Source organism: Phoenix dactylifera, chromosome 14, assembly GCF_051530095.1.
Source record: "Phoenix dactylifera cultivar Ajwa chromosome 14, Ajwa_hap1_PhDact_Kaust_v1.1, whole genome shotgun sequence".
Lineage (NCBI taxonomy): Eukaryota > Viridiplantae > Streptophyta > Magnoliopsida > Arecales > Arecaceae > Phoenix > Phoenix dactylifera.
The window spans coordinates 1,565,914-1,591,375 of NC_143203.1; the positions used below are offsets into that span (position 1 = coordinate 1,565,914).

Below are 25,462 nucleotides of genomic sequence, written 5' to 3' on the forward strand. Positions count from 1 at the left end.
GATCCGTCAAACTACCCCTATCTCCATCATTGCTTTAGCTCTTTGCAGCAACCATCGGCAAATAACTCATATGATTAACTTATAGTAGGGTAGAAGCATAATCTTTACCATTTGCTGCAGATTTTGTTGATGATGTAGTGCTTTTGACTAGAAAATTATGGTATTAGCTGACCATCTTGCACCATAATGCAGAGTAGTACATGGTAATATAAACAAAGCAGGTAAAATTCCCTTATTAAAAATATTAAGCAAGAGATACTAATCTAGAAGATTTTTCGATTAAACACAACTAAAACTCCCTTATTAAACACGCTAATCAACATTTTCTCCTATCTTAAATTATGATAATTCACCTAATTATTTAACTTATCAAGATATATTGAGTGGATTATTTGTAAAACTAATAATGACAATGGTCGGAACAAAATCAAAGAAAGTATACAAATCCAATAGTTTACACTCAAACAGTGGAGAGCCAAACCAAATGACTTGGGAATCTACAACAAAGAATTCAGGGACAATATAATACAAAATTAAGAATTATGTTGAGCAAGAAAAAACAAGGGAAATGCATAAGACAGCACAGAAAAAGGTTGTGATAGAGAATTTAGATTTGGCCAATGATTTCAGTTGGCATCAAGCCAAGGTATGCCGTACCGGTACCAGTAGGCGTGCTGGTCGCCTACCAGACCGGTACCGAACCGGCCAACAGCGCACAGTGTGCGCGCGGGGCATTTAAATGCCATAAGTTTCGGTGCCGGTTCGCACTAGCCAAACAGGACAGAACCAGTCCGGTTCCGTCCGGTTCACTCTTGTACCGGCCGATGCCGGTTGGTTCAGGCCGGTACGGGCTCCGTACCGCTTGGTTCCAGCCCCATTTTTCACTGCATAATCAGACTAGTCAAAGACCGAACTGGCTGGTACAGGCCGGTTCAGCATACCATGCATCCAGCACATCTAGTTTCTTGTCACATTTCCATGGAAGATCCGTCAAACTACCCCTATCTCCATCATTGCTTTAGCTCTTTGCAGCAACCATCGGCAAATAACTCATATGATTAACTTATAGTAGGGTAGAAGCATAATCTTTACCATTTGCTACAGATTTTGTTGATGATGTAGTGCTTTTGACTAGAAAATTATGGTATTAGCTGACCATCTTGCACCATAATGCAGAGTAGTACATGGTAATATAAACAAAGCAGATAAAATTCCCTTATTAAAAATATTAAGCAAGAGATACTAATCTAGAAGATTTTTCGATTAAACACAACTAAAACTCCAAATATACATTTAAGCAAGGTTGGCCAAACCGGACTGAACCGTCCGGTTCAGCCCATACGGAGCCGACTCGGTTCCATTAAATTTGGTTCCGGATCCAAACCGGCCGGAACGAGTTCTGAACCAGCCGGAACCAGCCGAAAAGGGTTGGAACTGGCCGGAACCGGCTAGTTCCTTTCGAATTTGGTGGGAACCATCCGATTCGCACCGAGTCGATCCAGTTCGAAGCTGGGCCCCCTCCCCCTTTGCTTCTTTTGTTAAAAGGTGTTGGAAAATCCTTTCCAACATCTTCTCCTCTGTTTACTTTAGACCTTCCTCCCAATTTACAAAATCATACTGATTCAGCACGATTGAAGAAAGACCCAAGCCTAAATAAGATGTACTTCCTCTTCCCTATCTCATTTTCTCTATTTTTTTGGGTTCGAAAAATAGCTCAAAATTTACAAAATAAGAAAAAATCATGTCAAAAATTTCCAATTTAGGCTTGATATTACGATATGTTGTAGATCTATGGATGAGTTACACGATGACATAAAAAATTTATTTTTTATTATATATAATTTTTAAAAATTTAAAATATATTTTTGAATTAAAAAATAATTAAAATATATATATAATAAAATGAAAAAAATTGTAAAATCAGAAGCGTATTTGGGGCATGCAAGCTACTTTTCAGAAAAATTTGGTTTCTATTTATTCAAGTTTTGATGCGATCATGCACACAGTGACCTAGGCCTAAATTTGAAAAAAAAAGAAATACATAGCCTTAAATGCATACCCACAAGCCTAAAAAAATATATGTAGCATCCATTATTGAGTTCTATATGAATATGAGCTGAAATTATTTTTTTTAAATATTTATGTTAAAAAATTATTTTTAAATTTAAAAAATAACTAAAAATATATAATTAATACCAAAAATTATAAAAAATTAGTAGTACATATTGAATAATTCAGAAGTATTTTATAAAGTAGAAAACATATTTTCTGAATTTATGATATTTAAAGAATATTTAAATTTAAAAATTATTAAAATATTATAATGAATAAATATGAAAGATTAGTATTATGTATTGGATAAATTGGATATATTTTTTGAGATAAAAAGATTATCTTCATCGTAACAAAATTTTGCTATTTTTTAAATAATTGATAAACCGGCGTACTTGATAAACTGTCAGAAATGGAACCATCAAAGAAAAAGAAACCAGAGCGTGATATTGGTTGGGATCATGGGCAAATGCTCTCGGGTTGGCACCATTGGAAGTGCAACTGGTACAACATAGAGTTTAAGGAAGAAAGAGTAACCAAGTTGAAGCAACACTTAGCTGGTGGTTATTTCGACATATCTATATGTCGGAAATGCCCACAAGAAGTTCGACAACTAATGAAGAAGCACTTCGCTAATTTCAAAGCAGCGAAGGAGAGTTTCCAAAAGGAAGGCCGAGGTGGACCGTCGAACGGCAGAGCGCCCTTCCTATCACTTGAGGAAGTCAGAGGAGGTGTCCGCTCCAGATGACAAGACAGCATAGATCCAGGCTGCCATGCAGGCGACCCTGGATGATTAGTGGCAGCAGGATGAGGTGGCCAAGCATAGGGCTCGATTTGGGCTCTCGTATTATAAGTCGGATTTCGATTCTGCAAGCAGTAGGCCAGATTTAGAGTTCAGGAGAACCTCAGTCAGTAAGGCCGTTAGCAGAGGCGATGGCCGTATTGCATCTATATTGGGAGCTTTTGGTAGCAAAAAAAAAGTCATCCAAGGAGATTTCAGCAGGAGCAACATCCATGATTTAGATCCACATGCCTTCCTTAGTGGAGATTCGAAGCAGCAGAGGATTGACACAATACTGAAGAAGGATATGTGGCGAGCTATTGGATCCTGGTTCCATTTTAGCCAGATCCTAGCGAATATGGTAGACAATACGTACTATAGGTCTGTCATTTTTTCATACAGATTGTCGATCCCGGTGTAGATCCTCCAAGACTGAAGAACATCTATGGTGAGCTTTTTGACAATATTAAAGAGCTAAAGAAGTGGATTGCCTCATACAAGATCAAGTGGCCCACATATAAACTAACGGTGATGTGTGATGATTGGACCGATCCCACCAGGCGAAGCATTATCAACTTCTTAACATATTGTGATACGAAGACTTTCTTCCATAAATCGATTGATGCTTTCCATCAGGTGCATGACGCCACGTACATCCTCAAATTAAGGAAAGTGATTGATAAAATAGGAGAGAAGAATGTCGTGCAGGTCATCATTGATAATGGGCCACAATATAAAGCCGTCGGAGAGATCTTGATGGAGCGACGGCCAAATATTTTCTAGACCATATTTGTTGCATATTGTATCGACCTCATGTTGATGGACATTGCGAAGATTCATAGAGTGCAGCAAATAATGGAACAGCCCAAACCATCAACAGATATATTTATAACCATACATAGGTTTTTTCACTGATAAAGAAGTATCAGAAAGAAAGAGATCTTGAGACTAGGAGTCACATAATTTGCTACCAACTACGTTGCATTTGATAGCCTTCTTAAGAGGAAAGCAGTACTACATCAGATATCTGTCAGCCTCGAGTGGCAGAAAAGTACAGATATGAGGACCAATAAGCATTGTCGAGAACTTGGTGATAATACAGACATTCTAGCAGCAAGACACTATGATAGTGAAGGCTATCAGACCATTGTATGAAGTACTTCGGGCCATGGACTGCAAAAGATACCCCTAGATGGGCTTCTTGTATCATATAATGGAGAGGGCAAAGATTCAGATCAAGAAGGCAGATTCGACGTATGCCCAAAAGTATATCAACATTATTGAGCGGCGGTAGGACTGCTAGATGAGTAGAGACTTGTATCTAGCAGATAAGTAAGAACATTGAAAATTAGACTGCTTCTGTACTTGTACAATTTTACTAAGATAATTAACGAACTCTATCTGCAGTATACTACCTAAACCGAGGTTTCAGTACATCGTAGCTGGAATCAATATGGATGACAAGCTTCGGCCGCTCTACGTAATGTGATTTACAAGATAGAGCCTGATTCAGAAGTTGCGGCACTATGTCTAGAAGAAATAAGTTAACTTAAATAACATGTAAGTTAACTAGTATCTTCAATTATTAAAATACTACAACACGGTTCTTTTTTACAGACCAAAATATTTAGAGAGGACACTAACAGCTTTGGAGTCTCGACAGCTGTCGTAAGTAAGAAAAGTATGAATTCAGATATATTACACATCATGAGGGCATTTACCTGGCGTTAGATGGTTACTAATATGATACAATCTTATAAAAAAAAATTCAATATTTTTGCAGATGAATGGTGGATTTATTTTGGTTTGAATTCAATATTTCGTAAAAAATTTTAAGAGGCTAGCTATCTGGATCCTCTTATAGACGATCTCCTCTAGTAGCTATAAGCACAACTGGTCCACCTTCGTCCTCATCCACAGTAAGCAGAAAAACCGTTTAACACAGAAGCGTCTCACCAACCTTGCACATGTTCACTATAATCTAAGATTGAGACTGAAGTACATTCAGGAGGAAGTAGAGCTTAAGTACACGAATCTGATCCATAGTGCTTTCGTTGATGTGAGGATGATCCTATAATAGGATGGTTTATGAGCCAGCAGCAGGAGCCAGAGCTTGATGAGCGAGGACGCCTTCATGATTGAGAGATGCTTAGAAGAGGCCACTAAGCTATCCGGTCGACTCGGTCAGGAAGGTGACATACATTCCCCAATATAGCCAGATAAAGAGTGGCACGAAAGGTAAGCAGACAGCAAGTGGCACAAAGAGTAAGCAGGAAGCGAGTGGCACGAAGGATAAGCAGACAGCTGCTCAACATACCAAAAAAGAAAAACAAAAGACATTTGCAGCCCCAATGGAAAGTGTGGAGAAAAAGCCAATTCACTTAGATTTAGAGATAGTGGTTATGGATTTGTTGGCCAGGAAGAGTGGATAAGATGAGACCACCGTTTATGAGACAGCCGCAGAGTGGTCTTTGATTCACTGATGAGACCCAATTTATCCACGCTACACAAGATAGGAACCATGATGCACGATCTAGTGGAGCCCACGAGGATACAATTGCATATAGAAAACGAGCACCTCAAGATCATTCAAGAGAGCACAATGCAGTTGTAGATGATCTCGCATGTGGAGTAGAATCCATAGACATATCAGGTTCCGAGTCGTATACTGGATCCTATTATCCGCAGCCATGGCAACCTATGATCATACGGATACAGATATGGATATGGTGCATCCGAGGCATCTTCCAGTAGCTACTATCCTACGTAGCTCGAAGCATCTTACGGATTGAATTTTGCTGCCGACTTATTTGGATGGGCTCCTTCACAGTCGTTTTACTAACCATTTTATCAGCTAGAGGATACCTCTCAGAGCCAGAGCTTCAGCAAGAGATTCAAGAGTGCTTATAATCCAGAGCGCGTTCCTTATGGGATAAATATAGAAGACTACAAGGCCGCTTGGTTAGAAGGATGGGCCGATGTACCTCCTGACTATGCTAATGATCCGAATATCTACGAAAGGCATCGCCACTCGACGAGATTTTAAATATCGGTATGTATATTGCACTTTAAATATATGTAATTGATTGTATTATTTTATATTTTTTACCTCACTACTTGATTTAAGAATATTTCATATTGCTTCTTGTAGTATGCAACATCTCACTAATCATTTTATGTTTTGTATCATTCTAAAACAACAAGATGCATCATTTAGGTTAAACCACAATCATAGAAATATCAAAAAAAAAATCAAAAAACATCAAAAAAAATCAAAAAAACATCAAATTAGATTTAAAATCATTGAAAATTTTGAAAAAATTTGATTACCAATTAATTGAACTTGAAAAACTAAAAAATAGGTGTGTTGGTATGGAACCGGCATGCCCAAGCATACCATATGTCGGTACCGACCCGTCTGCCAATCGGTACGGCGGATCTTGCATTTAAGGATTCACATCTGTTATTTTTGGCATGGACTAAAAAGTTCAAAATAAATGAATAAGAATTCACGAGTGCAAAAGATCGTTCATAGTAAAGGCAATTTTCTTTGGTCTTTTTGTTTCATCCTTTGGTGAAAACTTTACAAACTCGTTTGGTTCGCAAAAAAAAAATTTCTCTCACCGGAATATTTTTTTTAGGAAGTTTATTCCTGAAATAAGATGCCTAGAAAAATGATCTTGGCATGTTTGGTTGGCCATGGAAAAATAGTACATTCCAGAGTGACTTATGTTTGATTGAGCATCTACCTTGCTCGAAAAGTTGTGTGAAATATCCATTATACCCTTAATAAAGAGAAAAATCTTATCTGTGGATTTTGATGGCTTAAGGGTAGTTTTGGAAAAAAGATTCCAATTTCCAACCGGTGGAAAAGTAGCTTTTTCATATTTTTCATGGATTTTTCTTTCCCATAAAACATGAAATTTTATTCCTATGGGAATGCTACTTTTCCATCCTTCTCCTTTGAAAACTCCAACTAAACAAAAGTTCTTTCTTCCTTTTCCTGTTGACCACCCCCCCCCCCCCTTCTTTTCCCATGAACCAAACGAGTCCTACATGATATGAAATATTGAGACAGCTAACAAAACCTTGATTTTTTCTCCCTTGAAAGGAATGCAAAAAAGACATAAAAATACTGCAATATAAGTTAGATTTCACAAAACAACAAATGCAATATCCCAATATGAGATCTGCCAGCAGCAGCAGCAAGCTAGGTTATGAAACTACAAAGAAAGGGGAACACAATACAATTTTTTTCTTCCATACCAGACAGACTTGACACCACCATTATATTTTCCTGCATGTTTAACTCTTATTCAATATGTCTTCGACTTTGGATTTATTCCACTCTCGTGGCACCTCATGGTGTTTTTGACAGATTCACCATGTTTACTACTTTATCACCTACGTGTCCAAATTAATTATAAATTGAAGCTTCAAAATTGTTGCATACCTGTTTATAGTCAAACACTGTTACATCGGCAGAATAGAACTGGAATATGAATTTAGTTAGAGAGAGGATAAGTTGGTACCAAAATTCAAACATTCTTCTGTTTATTGGTACATACACTCCATCATCGAGCATATGAATCTTTAGTTTCCAATTAACAATTCTTCTAATTTGATGACTGAAGTAAGAAGACGAGGAGGAGGAAGAAGGGGAGCAAGAAGAAGAAGAAGAACATTGAATGGAATAACACAGTTCTTTTCATAGTTTAGGGCATAATTGAAGCTACTTAAGGAAAGTCCTTTTACAATTTCTAAAGTTAATAAAGAACTTCCTGAAAAAATAAGTGTGTGATAACATCATCTGAGAAGTGCCTCTCCTAGTCAAAACGGCACTTTCAGGAGTAGCTAGAAAAACTAGCTTCTGGTTTCTTCTTTTGTGAGACTGCTTTGTCTTTCAAATATGGTAATGTTCATCTATAAGGAGTACTGTGTACTGTTTTATACATGATTACCTTTCAGTTCAAAAATCAAATTTACACTTACATCAAGAATCTAAATAGTACCATGATGTGGATATACCTCTTAAATATAATAAAATACAAGAAACCCTGTGCATTATTCTACTGTTTCTCCAGGTAGATATTCGAAGTAAAAACACAGAATAATTGAATCTGACAAGCTCGAACACAGATCCATAGCTTGTGAGAGATGGCTCAACATGTGACAGCTGTTGTCACATGTTTGGAACAATGTGAATTGTGAAATGAACTGCGAACACTTGGCTCTAGTTATCAAAATAAGATATAGTTAAGACAAGGTACTGATGGGCAAAATAGTCAGTACACCTGTTAGGCTTACCATTATGGTGAACATATTGGAGCAACAATTGACATGCCTCCAGAAGGATGGTGACATCACCGTTGTTGCTGGCAGTAAAGAAGAAAAGCAACTGGCGAAGAAACTCTGAATCAGGACCAAAACAACGCCTGGCTTCACAAGAACAAAGCATTAGAAAAAAGAAATGCAAGAAGAATATATGGCAAAGGTAGATAGTATTGAGAACATAATCTGAAGATAAGAATCAACCTACCAATCTGCCTTTTGGCAACGGTTACCAAAAGCAAAGGAGAATTGCTCTCGCACCTTTAAACATGCTGTTTCAACAGCCTTCCTCCCTCTGAAGCATTTCTGCAGCTAATAATTAGTCAAGTTCCATATAAAGAGGAAAGGAAGAGTAAAGAGGATGTCTTTCCTTAAAATTATATATAAAAAAGTGGAAGCCAAGTCTTCGATAAATGTGTTTCAAACACTTGATTGCATTATCTTATGGAAGACAAATCCTACAAAAAAAAGATAACCATAAATAAAACCAAGAGATGATGTTGCCCGTTTGAGTTGATAAATTCATGATTATTTATAAGAACAGAAAGTTAATGCCGCCCCATTTATGTAGGTATAAAACACACAAAAAAAAACTCATTTTATCATCACACCAATGAACCAAAAATGTAAGTTCTTGGAAATCATTACAAAACATGATAACAAGATTATATTACCTACAATAAGTTTTACAAATATCATCCACAAAGAACCATGACTGTCTTATCCCAGTGCGGGTCACATGGGACAGTAAACAAAATATGAAATATGCATATAGTCATTCATAGAATATATTAATTGGGGCAATTCACCTTTTAGGGTTCACAAAAGCTACAGCATATGGAGTTGCAATCATATTTCTATGCTAATTGATAATGATGGATTTTTCATATTTTAAAATCAATTCATTTATTATTGTTGCAGTTTTTCTAAAACTAGGTAGAAGTTCATTAGATTATTGCTCCTTCAAAAATAACTGCATTATTTTTTTCAGTAGTGTGAGTACACTTGAAATGAAGAGAATATATTACATGGGCCAGTTTATGGTAACCATTCAGACTTCAGTGATATTTGGCCAAAATCCACTAGCAACTGAAGACTTTTTCGAAAAGATGTTCGTTCCTCTCTTTTTAAAAGCCCTCCACACCAAATATGGTATGACATGTAACACATTTTTCCTCCTCAATTGATGAAAGGAGCTTTCCAAACAGAACAAAATTGAAACCTCTATGCATCCCTAAGAATGTGCTACAAAAACAAGGGCAACTCCAAATAGATCGAAAGTGAGCATTTCAAACTTCAGAACTTTCAAGCATTACACCAAATGCAGAGTTTGCACAGGTTTCTTTTATAGGACAGCTTAAAGTTGTGGCATACCCTTTCATTTTGCACTAACTTTTCTCCAAACAAACATAGATTTCGGCACATTTGTTTTTCACTCATTAGATTTCAGATTTAGCTGTTTATGGATCTTTTATTCATTAGATTTCGTTTTCCCTACTGATTTCAGCACAAAAATGGCAAATCTTCCATAGTATTTTAAAAAAAATGGTAGTTTTGAAATCGCAAGATGTCATGTTTAAATCCCCTTTAGCCTTTTTTTGTACCCTAAAGACCCTTTCATTGTCTAAAATACTTAGGGTTTGTTGGGAACACTGCAACAGCAGATGCACAGCAACTCAAAGTTGCATGCAGCAAGAATTGCACGTAATTGAGTTGCAAGTGGCTAGAGTTGTTCTGTTTGGGAAGCTACAGCTTTAGATGCAGCACCTATTGTTTTCTACTCGATGTTTGCAGCTGAGAGTTGTAATAGTGCAGACACCAGTACCAGATCACCCGTCACTCAGGTCTACAGTCGTCGCAGAAAAATGATCCAGCCAGTTTCATTGGGGTTAGAGTGATTTTGTTTTATTTTGATAGCCTTTGGGCTTATTTAGGTATTTTTATCTTTGAGAGTCTTTGTGAGATTAGCTTCTTTGTAGGGGTCTTTGTGACCCCAAAATTGGCCTTAAAATTTCAGACAGACACGTATGATTAAAAGATCTTCATCAATGAATCATGTTTACAAGAAAACCTAGGGAAAGTCCATCACGCTGTGTCGAATCATCAAATTCCGGGCATCTGGTATGTACAAAGTATATTCATTCTCCTAAACCAATTCTACTCTGCTCCTATGTCAAACTTAGCACCATACAAGATTACAAGTTACTAAGTATCGTAACGTGAATTCTACAAGCAAGCACCAAATTCTGACCGACAACATGACCCCATCATATCGAACCAACTTGCTGTTCACCTCCAGAGGCTTTCCTGAAGTGAAATCCTAAAACTTAAAACTAGCCAATGGAGAAGAAGAGTGAGAATGGAAGTCACCAACTCAACATTCTATTTAAGGTTCTCTTCATAGTCAATTCGAAGATAGAGAACTCCATGATAGAGCTTTCCAATCCAGAGAGAATTAAATAATACATGAAAAAGGCACACCCAGCATCAAATGAGAACAACACGCAGAGAAATGATCACCCACTAACCTGGATCTTGATGGCAGCGTTGGTCTGCTGCCGTAACCCTAACCGGCGCTTCCTCTCGAGCCTCGTCTGCTCCAAAAGCATCTGCCGGTCCCTCTCCTTCGAGCTCCGTCCCCCCAAATCCACTCTCTTCCGAGAGGATGCATCTCCCGTGAAGAACATTCTTCAATAAATTCACAAAAAAACCAAAAAGATAATCAAGGAATAAAAAAAAAATGTACCCATTCCACATGGATTTCTTTCAAAAATAGATCGGATTCCATGCCAAGACATCAAGAAACGATCGGATTGCTTCCGGAATCGAATCAAACCTGGAAATTTGGGAATTGACCTCTTCTCGAGGGGAGAAGAGATCACAGAGGCGATCAGAGGTGGAGAACTCTTCGTTTAGGTGATGAAATCAGAGGAAGAGAAACTCGGGAAAAAGTTGGGGCGAGTCCCTGGTCGAAAAGCGGTGGCCGGCGGAGGCGTCCCTGTTCATTCCGACGTGTTTCATGAGGTCGCCCTTCAGGTCCATTAAAATGACTTCTGGGACCTTTCTAGGCGGAGAATAACGGAAATGCCCTTGGAGCTCATACGCTTCCTATTCTGTAAGAAGTTTCAGCTGGACTCTTTTAGGCCCTGTTTGGGGGAGCTGTTGGCAGTAGAGCTGTTAGAAGTAGAGCTGTTGGAAGTAGAGCTGTCTGAAGTAGAGCTGTTGGAAGTAGAGCTGTCTGAAGTAGAGCTGTTATAAAAAGCTGTTTGCTGTTTGGTAACTACATTCGTAAAGTGCTGTGGTACTTTGTTTTATGTTTGGTAAACAAATTGAGAAAGTACTTTTGTAGGACAAAATTACCATAAAGGACATTGCATAGTATTATACAACAGAACATAATAAAACATAACATAAATTAATACATAAATATACGATATAGTATAATATTATTGTAATATAAAATAATATTATGTTAATATAGCATAATAGTAATATAATTATTAGAGTAAATTAATATTTGGTAATATAATATAATATTAAATTATTTAACATAACATATTAATGTATTATGATATAATGTAATATATATTATATTTATAGTATAATACAATAATAAAAGTATAAAATATTATAATTGTTAGTAAAAATTAATTTCTCATAATATAACATAATATTAAATTATTTAAAATAACATATTAATGTATTATAATGTAATGTAATATAATACAATATTTATAGTATAATACAATAATAAAGGTATAAAATATTATAATTATTATTATAAATTAATTTTCCATAATATAACATAATATTAAATTATTTAAAATAACATATTAATGTATTATAATGTAATGTAATGTAATATAATATAATATTTATAGTATAATACAATAATAAAGTTATAAAATATTATAATTATTAGTATAAATTAATTTTCCATAATATAACATAATATTAAATTATTTAACATAACATATTAATGTATTATGATATAATATAATATGATATTATATTTATAGTATAATACAAAAATAAAGGTATAAAATATTATAATTATTAGTATAAATTAATTTTCCATAATATAACATAATATTAAATTATTTAACATAGCATATTAATGTATTATGATATAATATAATATGATATTATATTTATAGTATAACACAAAAATAAAGGTATAAAATATTATAATTATTAGTATAAAATAATTTTCCATAATAATTTTTCATAATTTTCCATAAAATAATTTTCCGCGGTCCAGGGGCTCTTCTTCGTGGTCCACGCTCGAGGAGGACCTCAGCGTGGGCCGCGAGGTTGATGATAAAAAAAAAATAATAATAGATTGATTTTGGAAGGTATCGAAAAGGATTAAAATTTTTTTCTTCTAAAATGTGGTTCAAGAGATGCATACAAAAATTGAAAAGAAAAATACCTTTTCTTACGGAAGGAAGTTTGACGGCTAGGATTTTTGGCTCTAGCAGATTTTTAGGTTTATAAAGGGACAAACTATGTAATTATGTTATTTTAATATGGGCATTTTTGTCAAAAATACAGCTTTCCGAAAAAGCTGAAACAGCTTCCTCCCAAAAGCTCCAAATTGGAGCTTCCTCCCAAAAGCTGTTTTCAGCTTCCCGCAAAAGCTGAAACAGCTTTTTGAAAAATTTACCAAACACAGTTTTTCATCTAAAAGTACTTTTGAAGGGCTAGAAAGTGCTTTCTGGCCCTCCAAAAGCTCCCCCAAACAGGACCTAAGTCTAACTTCAGTGGGCTGCTGAGGTTGGGCAATTGGTTCTTCAGTGGGAGGATGAAATGATTCTTCATTTTCGACAGGTCGCTGCTCTTCTCTATGGCACGCACTGGTCTTCCCTTCATCTTTTCTTATCCATTGACCATCTTTCTTACGAAAACTCATTCGATGTAGGGACCGGTCATTGTAAGTATCCCAACGTGAAAGAATTGTAGATGGCTCCCCTTCAGTATTTACACCGAACTCCTCGAAGACTAAGGTTAAGAGCATTCCATATGGCAAGGATGTCTTAGCTCTAGAGGCAGACTCTAGCATGTGTCTAATCATCAGGTGAGGTAAACTAAGAGGGCTACCGTTCAGAATGTGGAATATAACAAGAATATCTCTTTCGGACACAAAATCAAACCTACCTGTTTTCGGAAAGAGGATTCGGCTAACAATATGATGTAATAGTCGATTTTCCACACTAAGTCGGTTGGCTGAAATTTCCTCAAGTGGACGTACATTTTCTATACCTAGAAGATATTGAAGGCCCAACACTCTATTTTCTAAAAAATCTTCGGTTGAACCAGAGGTTGGCATGTTCACAACACTCCCTAGGGTTTCCGGGTTTAGCAGATTGGAGTTCCATTTACCACACTTTCAAAGCTAGCAATTCCGGTTTTGAGATTGGCATAGAATTGGCGAACAAGGTTCGGGTACATCGGAATGTTAAGGGAACATAGGGTTTTCCAACCCATGGCTTTGAGCTTCAGACCTATGGTAAAACCCTCGGCTTCTAAGAAATCGAAATCTATTTTCCTACCGAGAGAAACAGGACGAGTTACCAAGGGTACTTGCCTAGGAGGAGAAGGTGGAGCATGCGGACGAGGAGGAGGAACATCGTTTCTTGCCTTGGACCTTCGCTCGGTAGCTTCGGGAACATTACTTCTCTTCTTTGAAGACCGCATGACTTGCTTCCTCGGCATGGCGACGAATGGATGATAGATAGAGAGGAGGGAAGCAAGGAATCGGAACGAAAAGACGCAAGGAGCACGGGAAAGGAAGAAATTAGGTCGACTCCACGAAAATAGAAGGGAAGAGGGAGTCAATTGACTCGGGGTTTTATTTCGTTATTCGAGTTACGGGTCGACTCGAATAACTCCCCGAGTCGACTCCTAGGAAATGGAGTCGACTCCCTCTTGATGGGAGGTCGACTCCCTCTTGATGGGAGGTCGACTCCCTCTTGATGGGTACGCAGGTGCTCTCTGAAATACTCTGAGAGAGTTATGGGGTCGACTCCATATATCATTGGGGTCAACTCAATCGGTGCCGAGGTCGACTCGACTTACTGGGGTCGACCCTTTGGTTTCTCTGGTTTCGGGACAGCCTTCCCAGACAAGTTAAGTGTGTTTCGGACAAGTTAACTGTGTTACCAGACAGCAAGTTAACTGTGTTCCCAGACAATTTAACTGTGTTCCTAGACAATTTAACTGTGTTCTTAGACAATTTAACTGTGTTCCCAGAAACTCCATAACTGTGTTCCCAGACAAATTAACTGTGTTCCCAGAAACTCCATAACTGTGTTTCCAGACAAGGTAACTGTGTTCCCAGACAAGTTAACTGTGTTCGCAGAAACTCCATAACTGTGTTCCCAGACAAGTTAACTGTGTTTCCAGACAAGTTAACTGTGTTCCCAGAAACTCCATAACTATGTTCCTAGACAAATTAACTGTGTTCCCAGAAACTCCATAACTGTGTTCCCAGACAAGATAACTGTGTTTCCAGAAACTCCATAACTGTGTTCCCAGACAAGTTAACTGTGTTCCCAGAAACTCCATAACTGTGTTCCCAGACAAGGTAACTGTGTTCCCAGATAAGTTAATTGTGTTCCCAGAAACTCCATAATTGTGTTCCCAGACAAGTTAACTGTGTTCCCAGACAACTTAACTGTGTTCTCCGATAGGTTAACTGTGTTCTCCGATAGGTTAACTGTATTCCCAGACACCTACTTAACTGTGTTCCCAAACAACTTAACTGTGTTACCCAACAAGTTAACTGTGTTCCCCGACACCTACTTAACTGTGTTCACAGACAAGTTAACTGTGTTCCCAGACAAGTTAACTGTGCTCCCATTATGAGTTGGGTCGAACTGTCACATTTTGAGTCGACCCCATTTCAAGGCGAGTCGACCCCTAAAGTGGCAAAGAGCAAAGACAGAGGGCAGCCGAAATCTGCGAAGCCTAAGTGTCATGCTCACGGTGTTTTGAGTCGACCTCCGTGCAGTGGGAGTCGACTCCGGTGAAAGGCGAGTCGACTTCTTAGGTGGCACAGAGCAAAGAAAGAGAGCAGCCGAAATAAGCGAAGCCTAAGTGTCGACCTCACCGAGTTTTGAGTCGACCTCTGTACAGTGCGAGTCGACCCCAGTGAAAGGCAAGTCGACCCCAGTGAAAGGCGAGTCGACCCCTTACGTGGCGCAGAGCAAAGACAGAGAGCTGCGGAAATCTGCGAAGGCTAAGTGTCGACCTCTGGGCAGTTCGAGTCGACCCCGGTGAAAGGCGAGTCGCCCCATTAAGTGGGACAGAACAAAGACAGAGAGAAGCCCTTAGCTCAGCCAAGCCTAAGTGTCGACCTCTTTTCCTACCAAGTCGACATCTAGACAGCTCGAGTCGACTCCAATAGTTTCGGAGTCGACTCGTTAAGAGTCTCAGATAATTCCACAGTTAGGCAAAGTCAAAGGAAAGCCACGAAACGGGATTTTAGGTGTCAATATATATTTGTCCACGCCAAATTCAACTATTATAATTGTCAGAGCTGATGTGGAATGCTGTGCCAACTGTTGATTAACTGTGTATCATTACGTGTTTGTAACAATTTTTTAACTGCATTCTGGTTTGAAGTACAAAAATCAAAATCTAACAAAAAATCAACATATACAATTCAGTTTGCACTTCATTAACATCAATACAAGATTTCCCACTTAATATGCTGTGACTAACATGAAAATACATTGCAGGTATCTCGATACATTCTTCATAATCTCCATATTCTTTAGTTGATGACCTCATTACAACTCCTATTGTGCCCAACCTTCCCGCATCGTCCACATCTCATTTCACGTACCGACTCTACTTGTGAAGGTCTTCTCTTCTTTTTAGGCCTGTCTTCTTTTTAGGCCTGCCAGGACGTGTCTTTCTGATAGGGGGTAGAATGTGAATCTCTTCAGAGGCACTTTGGGGCTTCTCCATATCAGGAATTGGACTAATTGCTTCGGCATATGTTGCTCTATACAATTCAGCTTGGAAGCAATTGTCAGTGAATTGGTATAGTGATCTGCCGGCCTTCTCGATGCATGCACAAGCATGCTTACATGGCATGCGGAAGATTCGCCACTCGCCACAAGAGCAGCTACACATCTGCAGGTCAACTTTGCATGAGTAGTTCGTATCCTTTACGTCATATATCATTATATTGGACGTAAATACAGCTAATTTCCGACCATCTTCAGCATTTTTATGCAACACATTCTCAGCATCCGGACAGATTGAATGTTATATCCTCGATTACGCCGTTCATGCATCATCTGCATTATTTGGATCCTTATATGGTCAACCATCTGAGGCACAGGGAGATGACGAGCCTCCATGACCCAACTATTAAAAGACTCTGCCACATTCGATGTCATGATACCCCAGCGTGGACCTGGAAATACAGCATTCGCCCAATGCTCCGGCTTTGCATGTAGGAGAAAGATGGTAGCACCAGGGGCTTCTGATGTAAGCTTTGCAATTAGCTTTCGGAATACACTAAGCCTTAGTGTATAGGCAGCAGCATTTAGTAAATCAATGAGCCTCTTTCTCTCAACTGCACGATAATGGACAAGGACCTGCATTGATAATTAAAATCAGATATACCACATGCTATATTACTTAAATACTTTGTAGTTTAAATTATTCATAATATGACGATGCAAACCTGATTCTTGAAGTTTTCTTTCACATGACGTATACAATATGAGTGGTAAGAATCAGGAAAGTACTTTGGCACGGATTTAATAATGCTCTGATGTCTATCCGTCATAAATGTGAACTGTTGACCACGATACTCACTACAACTATGAATAGCTTATTTCAGAAACCGGCAAAACCATTCCCAATTTTCATCACTTTCTGTATCTACAACACTATAAGCTATAGGAAACAAATCATCATTTCCACTTTGGAAGTGGCTCCAAGCAGTACACCTCCATCCTTATGCTTTATAAATGTGCCATCCATAAAAATCAGAGGACGACATCCTTTTATGAAACCCATTAGTGAAGCATGAAAACAAATGAATAGACGTCTGAATCGACCTTCAATTGTTTCATACTTTGCAATGCTGTCGGGGTTGGTCTGAAGAATGGCATCGCAATACCAGCGAATCCGTTCATAAGATAGCCGGCTATTACCATAAAGATCCATCATAGCCACCTCCTTACCACGCCAAGCTTGATGATACGGCAATTCAACACCATATTGTCGACGAATATCTTTTACAATATCAATTGGCTTATATAACGGCATATCTTGAAGTTGATCTTTAATAATTTTCGAAACCCAACGTTTTGAAGCCTTTGGATAAGACCGCACTTGCAACCGTCCTCCACATGTGTGGTTACAGTGCATTTTTTTAATTGCAAACTTTTCACCATTCCCAAGGCGAGAAGCATGGATACGCCATTCGCAACCTTCATAAACACATTCTACAGTAACTCGATCACGATCGTTCTTCACGAAGACAAAATTCCTGCAATTTGCAATGCAACAGTTGCGAATGGTGTCACGTAGAGTTTCCACATTCATGAACTCTTGACCAACACCCTCTATACTATTTTTCCAATCATCCAACGAATTTTTTTGACTTGCTTCCTCTTCAATTGCGGCTCTTGTTTCTTCAACAACTTGACCAAAATTACTTGAGCTACCCTTCGAAAAAATTTTCCCTCTCAAACTAATTTCAGCACAATGGGATGAGCCACTGTCCATACAATAGGATAAACATTATTTTAGCAAACTTACTAAAGTCCGTTGTACAAACTAAAATTTTAAAAACGGAATACCTCTCAATTACCACAGCAGCACCTTCGATCAAGGTTGGAGAATGAGTAACAACCATCTCGACCACCTTGGCATTTAAGTTGACGTGTATTTGATGCATGTTACGAACATCCTTATCGCTCATGAGCGTAACAAGCATTCTAGACTTGTTTGGAATATAAAACTTAACTTCTATCATTGTAGAAAATAAATGTTTCCACCTTTCAACTATTTCCTTAAAAATTTGATCAAGAATTGTGTCCTTTGAGATGGAAATAATCACAGCTTCGCTACCATAACAACAAATGGCCATAAAAACAGAGCTAGCAGTGTCTTCCGAAGCCATGACAATGAAAAAAGGAGGCAATGAACAGATAATTCCGAATTGCAAACAGACTTAGGAATATAGTGGAGCAGAGTCTCACTACACAGAGAAAGAGGGACTATCACCGTTCTGTCAAACAGGGAACAGGTAAAGAGTAAGAGAGAGTCTCAACGTTTTTAGGTCAACACAAAGGCTCGACATGCTCTCTCCCTATCCATCTAGCATCCATCCTAATGGATGCCTGTCTCTTCCCAGACCAAACAATCTCCATTGGCAAAGACAAAATAGAGAAGAACGGAGACAAAACGCGTACCCTGTTGCGGGCTATTTTTTCACCTTTTTTTCCGTTTCAAAATATTCCTCCAAAGCCATCTTCGGTAAATATCTTCCGTGGGATCACCAGGGGCATCTACGCTTAAGGGCTGCAAGTGGGATTTTTACTTGGGAGCATCTTCGGTAGAGAAAAACAGAGTGTCTTCCGGTTAGAAAACAGAACGCGAGATATTTTTTTTCCGCTTCCAGTAACATGGGGGTACTTAAGTAACCTGGGGGCACTTTGGGTACTATATTTTAAAGGAAACAGTAACTTAGGGACCGGAAATTAAAGATCCATGAAGCGGTGGACCAGAAGTTTTTTTGGGTCAACAGGGACCTCCTGTTACAGTAGGGTCTTTAGAGGGATGGAAAAGTAATTTCCCGCCCAAAATATTACATGTGAACTTTTTAACATACCTCTTTTTCTTGCTTTTTAATTGGGAAAATTGATTTTCTTATCAGACAAAGAGAAGACAACAAAGCAAAACAGGGCCATCAGATTTTTCACATTAAGTAACTTTGTCATGCCCTTGCAAAGTGATAAACATTTCTGGCTTTCCACCAAACTCTCAGATTATCCCCAAGTTTCATACGCAGTTCTGTCCTTGAATTTATCACGACTCACTGGAAGAATCCCTTTCTAGTTTGATGATTTTTGCAAATGAATGATATTTTCAAACTTGTCCCACATTTTGCTGAAAACTTTACTGTTTCATCTACATGAATCTTTGACCCTTTATTCTCTCTTAAAGTTTTTCAGTCTACATAATTTAAGCTTCTTTAAAATCGGTAAGCAAGTAAGAATAAAACTTGTGCCTTTAAAAGTGAATTTGTCCATATCCTAACTATGGCTACCATGTAGCACCTGAATCAACAAAGAAATCATGGCATTTCAAGTGGGGCAAGATAGTATATCAATTTTAGCATATTGTAAAATAAATGGTGTATTCCATGAGATTTTTCTTTTTCTGATAGAGAGAGGGAGGGTGACCTACTGACACTATAATTAGGCTCAAATCCTCAGGGATGTACCACCCATGAATCAAACTAAGAACCTGTGGTTTTTAAATCAAACACTGTGACCATTGGCATAAACCTCAATTTGCAATTCTTTGAGATAATGAGTTGAACAAAAAGTAAGGTTCTAATAGTAGCGAAGTTCAGATGATGGAAACCCTTTGAAATGCTTACTGTTATAACAGAACTAGTCACTGTGATAATGAGAAAATTATGGACAACAATGGGAAAACAACAGTGTTATTTGCTCAAGTGACTATTCCACAATCATTTTTTCCCTCAGATCGGGTTTTTTCTTCTCTCTTTTTTTTTAGGAAGGGGCTACTTGTATTATAAAATATATTTTCTTGAGCTGTTATGGACATTTCAATTTTTTTCTTAAAGAAATAATCTGGCGAAACCTTGAATAGTGGAAAAGTAAACAGCCATTATTCCTGTTATATAACGGATATAATAACAGGAATGGCTGTTACACTATTAAGTTCAGCTGTTGCTTAAAAATTGTCAAAAACTTACAAGTGGATGACCCAAAAAGATGAAAGTAGGATTGAAGTCCAAGTGGAAGTAACTGTATCTCATGGCAGATTTTAGTTGGAAACTCAGTCCCGAGCATCTTCTCCAGAGGCCATTTCTTGGTTGTTCAATAGTGGCTTTCAATGGGATTCATTTGTTTGGCCGTCTCAAGGTGATTATATAAAGTCAAGAGTACTCAAGATGGTCCAACAGTTATGCCCAAGGTATGCGGTACCGACTGTACCGACGTACCGATGGGCATCGGTACCGGTATGGTACCGGACCAAACCGAGCCGAACCGATACTGTATCGATGGGGCTAAAAGCCAAAAAAAAATTGGAGCCGGTACGGACCGGTTCGGTACGGGCCGATACCGAGTCGATATGGGTCGGTACCGGTCGGTACGGGCTGGTACGCATCGGTACCGGTCGGTACGGGCCGGTACGGTTCGGTACCGAAATATGTAGATGTACCGTACCGGTAGGATTCGGTACCAGTATGTACCGGCCGGTACCGGCCCGTACCGACCGGTACGGCAGACCATGGTTATGCCAATCTTACATGAGTTAGGTTTAATATTATTGTACTTTACCAGCACTCTTATCATCCAAAACAATAGAGAAGAGGATACTTTTCTTCCATCACTTGATCTGGTGTTGTGAGAATCCAGAAAAACTATTGTGATTCTATTACTAGCATGACCGCTTGCTATGTTGCTTTGATTTGTATGCATTAATTTGAAGATTTAATCATCTCTGCAAATAAAAACCTTGTTTGTCTCTACATATCTGTTAATCAGCATGGTTGATTCCACTCAATTTAGTTAATCATCTAAAACTCAAATTGTTTATTTAATTATGATAAATATATAATTTTTTTTGGATATTCGTTTACTTAAGTATTAATGATATGGTGCACTGTGAAATCTTGAAAGTAATTAGCAAAAATAGACATGCACCAGTTGATTTTAAGAATGGATTGTTAGATGGGTCAGCCGAATCTTTAAGATCAAAACATTTTAGTTATTGATTAATAGAAACAAAAATATAAGCCAGACAAGAATATACATTAGATTCCTTAGAATTTACAGAGATCTCTAACAAACCTGTATTGTGGACAGATACTCTTAAGAAGTGGCTCATAAGGATAAAGAGTTCCCCAATTAACAATAACTAGAGAGCAAGCTTAACCGACGGATTTTTGTCCAACCCAAGAGGAACAGCTCTACGAGTCATGATATAAACCATCCATCTTTGAGAATGTTTTGCAACCAGCTTAGAACTTAACAGGACTCCTCTACGAGTCAGTGCCAATAAACTGGTCAATGTAACTTTGGAAAAGAGGCAAGCCAACCATGAAGCCAAAAGACCAGTTGACAGCTTGGGAGACCTGTTATATTGGTTATGCAGTTTGTGTTCATGCAACTAAGGAGCAAGTCTCCATGATTATTCAAACTGTAGATTATAACAGAAATTAGTTACTAAATAACAAAACAATTTCCAGACCACTAAAACTTATTCACTTAATCTCTTGATTAAATTTCTATATGTTATTTTATTTACTTGCACTGAGAATAAGATTTACCAAATAGTTGCTAAATTGCTCATGCTTCTTAATCCTACAAGCATATGAATTTGTAGACTATATAAACCCTTCATTAGGACATTGACAACAGAAAAACTAAACATTAAAGGTTTAAGAAACAAAGAGAACAAAAGGAAATTTCACTTTAAAAACCATTCAAAGAAAAATAGGTTTCTTATGTTTCTATAACTGATAAATCTAAGACATAAATAATCAAATTAATGGACTAAACTGATTTAGTAAGTTCTATGGGACCAGCACAGGAGCTAACCAAGAAAGGCAAAATTGGAAAAAAAACTAGCAAATTAATAGAGAAAGAGAATACACTGCATATCAAATAGCCAATGAGAACAACTAAATTATCATTACTATCATCTTTCCACCACCTACAAATTTAAAATACTATCATCATAATAGCATCAGATCTTAGACTTAGAAAATAATTTCTTTGAGAATCTGTGAAAGGAGGTTATTAGAATAATTTTTATCAGGAATTCTACTGAAATGACACTAAAAAGCATATTATAGTTCAGATGGAAATCACATGTAATATATGGGCAAGACTCAACTCTCATTTCTAAAAGTGTGACATGAATAAGGACTAGAGGAACAGTGTGATCTGTTGAACTATCAAAAGATGCTATTTAATAAATTGAACTCTAAATGGAGCCATAATATGGGCCAATCAAAATAACAGCAGTATTATAGCTAGAAGTTTTGTTGTTGTCCTCGCAGACAAGCCAGCTATAAGTTTATCCTATCAATTTCGGATCAATAATCTGAATCCTTGAGATGTTAAGAATAGACGAGCATCTGTCACTCATAGATCTGCTATATAGGTGTCCGCAAATGACTTTACCTGAATTTCATGTTCATTGAACATTCCAATCCATTCTTTCTGAATAAGCTGTTCAAACCCTCGTAAACAATGTGAACTTTGATGGCAAAGCTGCACACACGAAAGAAACAAAAAGTAAACATATAAGCCTTTGAGATACAGCTGCAGAAAAGAAACTTGCAATAGATGATCTTACCTGATAATTCAATCTATGATTTGAAATAAGATGAATGAACTGAATAACATTATCATTAGTAACACGTTTTTCTTTCCCACCAGGCAGTAACTCCTCTTCTCTTTGTTCTCCGTATTCATTGTTTACAATGACAAAGTACAGTTCTAATTCTGAACATCACCTTCATAATGCTGCACACAAAAACCTCTCCTTTTGTGAGCAGCATCTTCCTATCATATCCAGACTTTGTTCCAGCCCTGTGAAGCCGATTCTATATGGCATGGGTGAACTCCGCCTCACCGATGAACAAACTAAGCCCCCAAGAATAACCACCACCACTTCAGACCCATCACTAGAGATATCATTATCATCGACGCTAGTATCATGAGATGAACTAAGCAAGCCAAGATATGGTAGCTCTAGTGTCTCGCTGTCATCTTCCTGAACTGGTATATCATTAGCTACCTTAACTGATGGTTCCCCTTGGATTTGCACTGCCTACTACCATGACTAGCCCTACAGGCCCGTGCACTGTGGCATGACCCAAACATCTGCCAATCGGATTGCCAATGAGTTCTCTAACTCCTATCAGGTCTCCTTTTTAGTCTCACTCATGGTGAGTGAAATATTCTTCTCTGTGAATCTGTCCATCTCATGCGCACACACCTCCTCACGATGGTTATATCTAGTCATGGAGGATCCCCTATCTCATCTAGCACAGGCTCATCTCGAGCCTGCTGATCTACAACCCATCGAATCATAGGATCATCATCATTACAAACAAAATCATCAGCAAAGAGGTCTTCTTATCTGTTCTCCTTGACTTGATTCTACCTCTATCACAACCTTATATTATAGTGCACGAAAATCAAGTTGTGCAACCTCTTGCTTGTCAAGTGATTTAGCTTGTTATAGTCAAGGTACTTCTATTCCAGTTGCAACATGCATTGTACCAGCCGAACTGGGGTTTGTATGGACAAGTAGACAAGCCAACCAGGATGCCCCACTTCAAACACTATCAGCAACCCAGGGCAGTAGACAACCCTCTAGGGGCAGCAAGGACAGTATGTACAGCAAGTCCAAAGGGAAAGCACCAGTTATCGATCCATTGAGGTAGCTGATGACATTTCAACTAGGAAGATGAGAATAAGACATCGAAGCCATCGCATCCCAGCTTGCCTATATCATCTCACAATATCAGCGATGACAATAATGGCAATTCTCGTGATGAGTCTAGAGGTCAGGATAGATGGTCTGGAGATGGTGGCAGTTATTCTCCACGGTTCAGTCCATCCACCGGCTAGGCAGAGTTCATACACCACATGGGATCAGATCTTCACAATCTGAACAAAATCGAGACATGACAAGGAGATATCATACAGAAGGAGAGGATCCAAGGATATTGCAACTCATGTCACACTCAATCAGAATTATGGGGGTAGATATATAGAAATTGGAGAGCTGGTTGAGATAAGCTATGTTCAGGCTTAGGAGGATTATAGTACCTGGAATATTAGAAGCCAAGCTGATGGCAAAAATTAGGCAGGCGGTGAAAGGAGATAAGTAGCCGAATAAGAATACATGAGAGTTGTTATGCCGAATGGGAGAATGGACCTTTGTATAGATCTGCATGTGCATCGGATAGCTACAATGCATGACACATCTCATCTTATGCAGGAGGTGGACCTTCTATTGGATCAGATAGAGTGGACTGTCTGCTCCATCCATGTATGATCGTTAAGCATTCCTCTACTCATTTGAGGGGATCCGAATGTGCACATTGTCCCTCCTACGATATAGGTATAGACAGGGGATAGAGTACGGTGCTACCTCCTAGCAGGGAGGGTCAGTCTCCTATGACTACCACATACATAACCATAGTATCGAAAGCTTCATCGGGTTACCATCAAGCATCTTATGACCACCAAGGATGGGGAAAATTTCTTGGTTGGTAACAAGATACCAAGTAAGGACTATGAACAAAACTCGAACATCTACGAGGACATAGACATCCTCCTTGAGATTAAATTTATAAAGTAAATTATTGTACATTCTCTTTTTACAATACTATACTTTATTTATCATTTTTAGTTATCAATACAGCTAGTTTATTAATCCATGTGAACTCAATCAGTTCAATACCAATGTCGACACTCAAGTATTGCACATCCATCCATTGAAAATGCAACTAAAACACTAAAAAATTTCACACCAATAGCAAAACAAGCCTTAAGAAAAAAGGAAAAACTAAAAGAAAGTGAGACTTTTGGAATCCTAGTAAGGTACCGAGACAAAGCCTAATACCGTGTGTTGGTATGTGATGAACTAGTAACGTAACAATCTGACATAAGCCAATACCAACACGATACTAACTTTAGAACCTTGATTTGGACGATGTTAAGCCTGGCCCACCAGGATCACTCGCAATCCCTTGTATGTATAAAAATGATTACCTTTGCTTTGATGTCAATATATATATATATATATGTTTAAAAAAATACAGCTACAGTCAAGGTATACTCATGTTGACATTATACAATAGTATATTAAAGGGTATGGTTTGCCATACCGTCCCGAATCGAGCGGTACGGAGCATACCGTACCGTACCAATTCAGTATCGGTATCCGGTATGGATGGTGTATCGACACTCGGTACACCAAAAAAATTTCTTATCGTACCGTACCAACATTGTGATGGTGTGGCACCAGTACAGGGTCCAGTACCGA

General features: G+C 38.1%; 1 protein-coding gene and 1 pseudogene across 2 annotated transcripts in view; both read right to left on the reverse strand.

Annotated features, from left to right (window-relative positions):
* The window catches only part of LOC103698671 (E3 ubiquitin-protein ligase UPL6-like), a 78,220-nt pseudogene that overhangs the window by 48,234 nt on the left and 4,524 nt on the right, over positions 1-25,462 (reverse strand). Inside the window, exons 4-5 of the transcript XR_016398363.1 lie at positions 23,036-23,176; positions 22,582-22,769 (exon numbers count right to left, since the gene is read on the reverse strand). The product of XR_016398363.1 is annotated as an E3 ubiquitin-protein ligase UPL6-like (transcript). The remainder of the gene's footprint in view (positions 1-22,581; positions 22,770-23,035; positions 23,177-25,462) is intronic.
* Positions 2,602-11,649, reverse strand: LOC103697813 (E3 ubiquitin-protein ligase UPL6-like). Its single transcript, XM_088710537.2, has 5 exons — positions 11,001-11,649; positions 10,693-10,852; positions 8,373-8,470; positions 8,141-8,268; positions 2,602-8,066 (listed from the first exon to the last, which is right to left on the reverse strand). Exons 2-5 carry the CDS (start codon positions 10,849-10,851, stop codon positions 7,996-7,998), a joined length of 456 nt encoding a protein of 151 aa, XP_088566663.2. The 5' UTR covers position 10,852; positions 11,001-11,649; the 3' UTR covers positions 2,602-7,995.

Excerpts from the sequence above, each read along its gene's own strand:
- LOC103697813 (XM_088710537.2), bottom strand. The coding sequence starts at position 10,851 with ATGTTCTTCACGGGAGATGCATCCTCTCGGAAGAGAGTGGATTTGGGG. Across the intron at positions 8,471-10,692 it reads ACGCTGCCATCAAGATCCAG|AAATGCTTCAGAGGGAGGAA; the intron begins GTTAGTGGGTGA and ends TATTAGCTGCAG. Across the intron at positions 8,269-8,372 it reads CGTTGCCAAAAGGCAGATTG|GCGTTGTTTTGGTCCTGATT; the intron begins GTAGGTTGATTC and ends TTGTGAAGCCAG.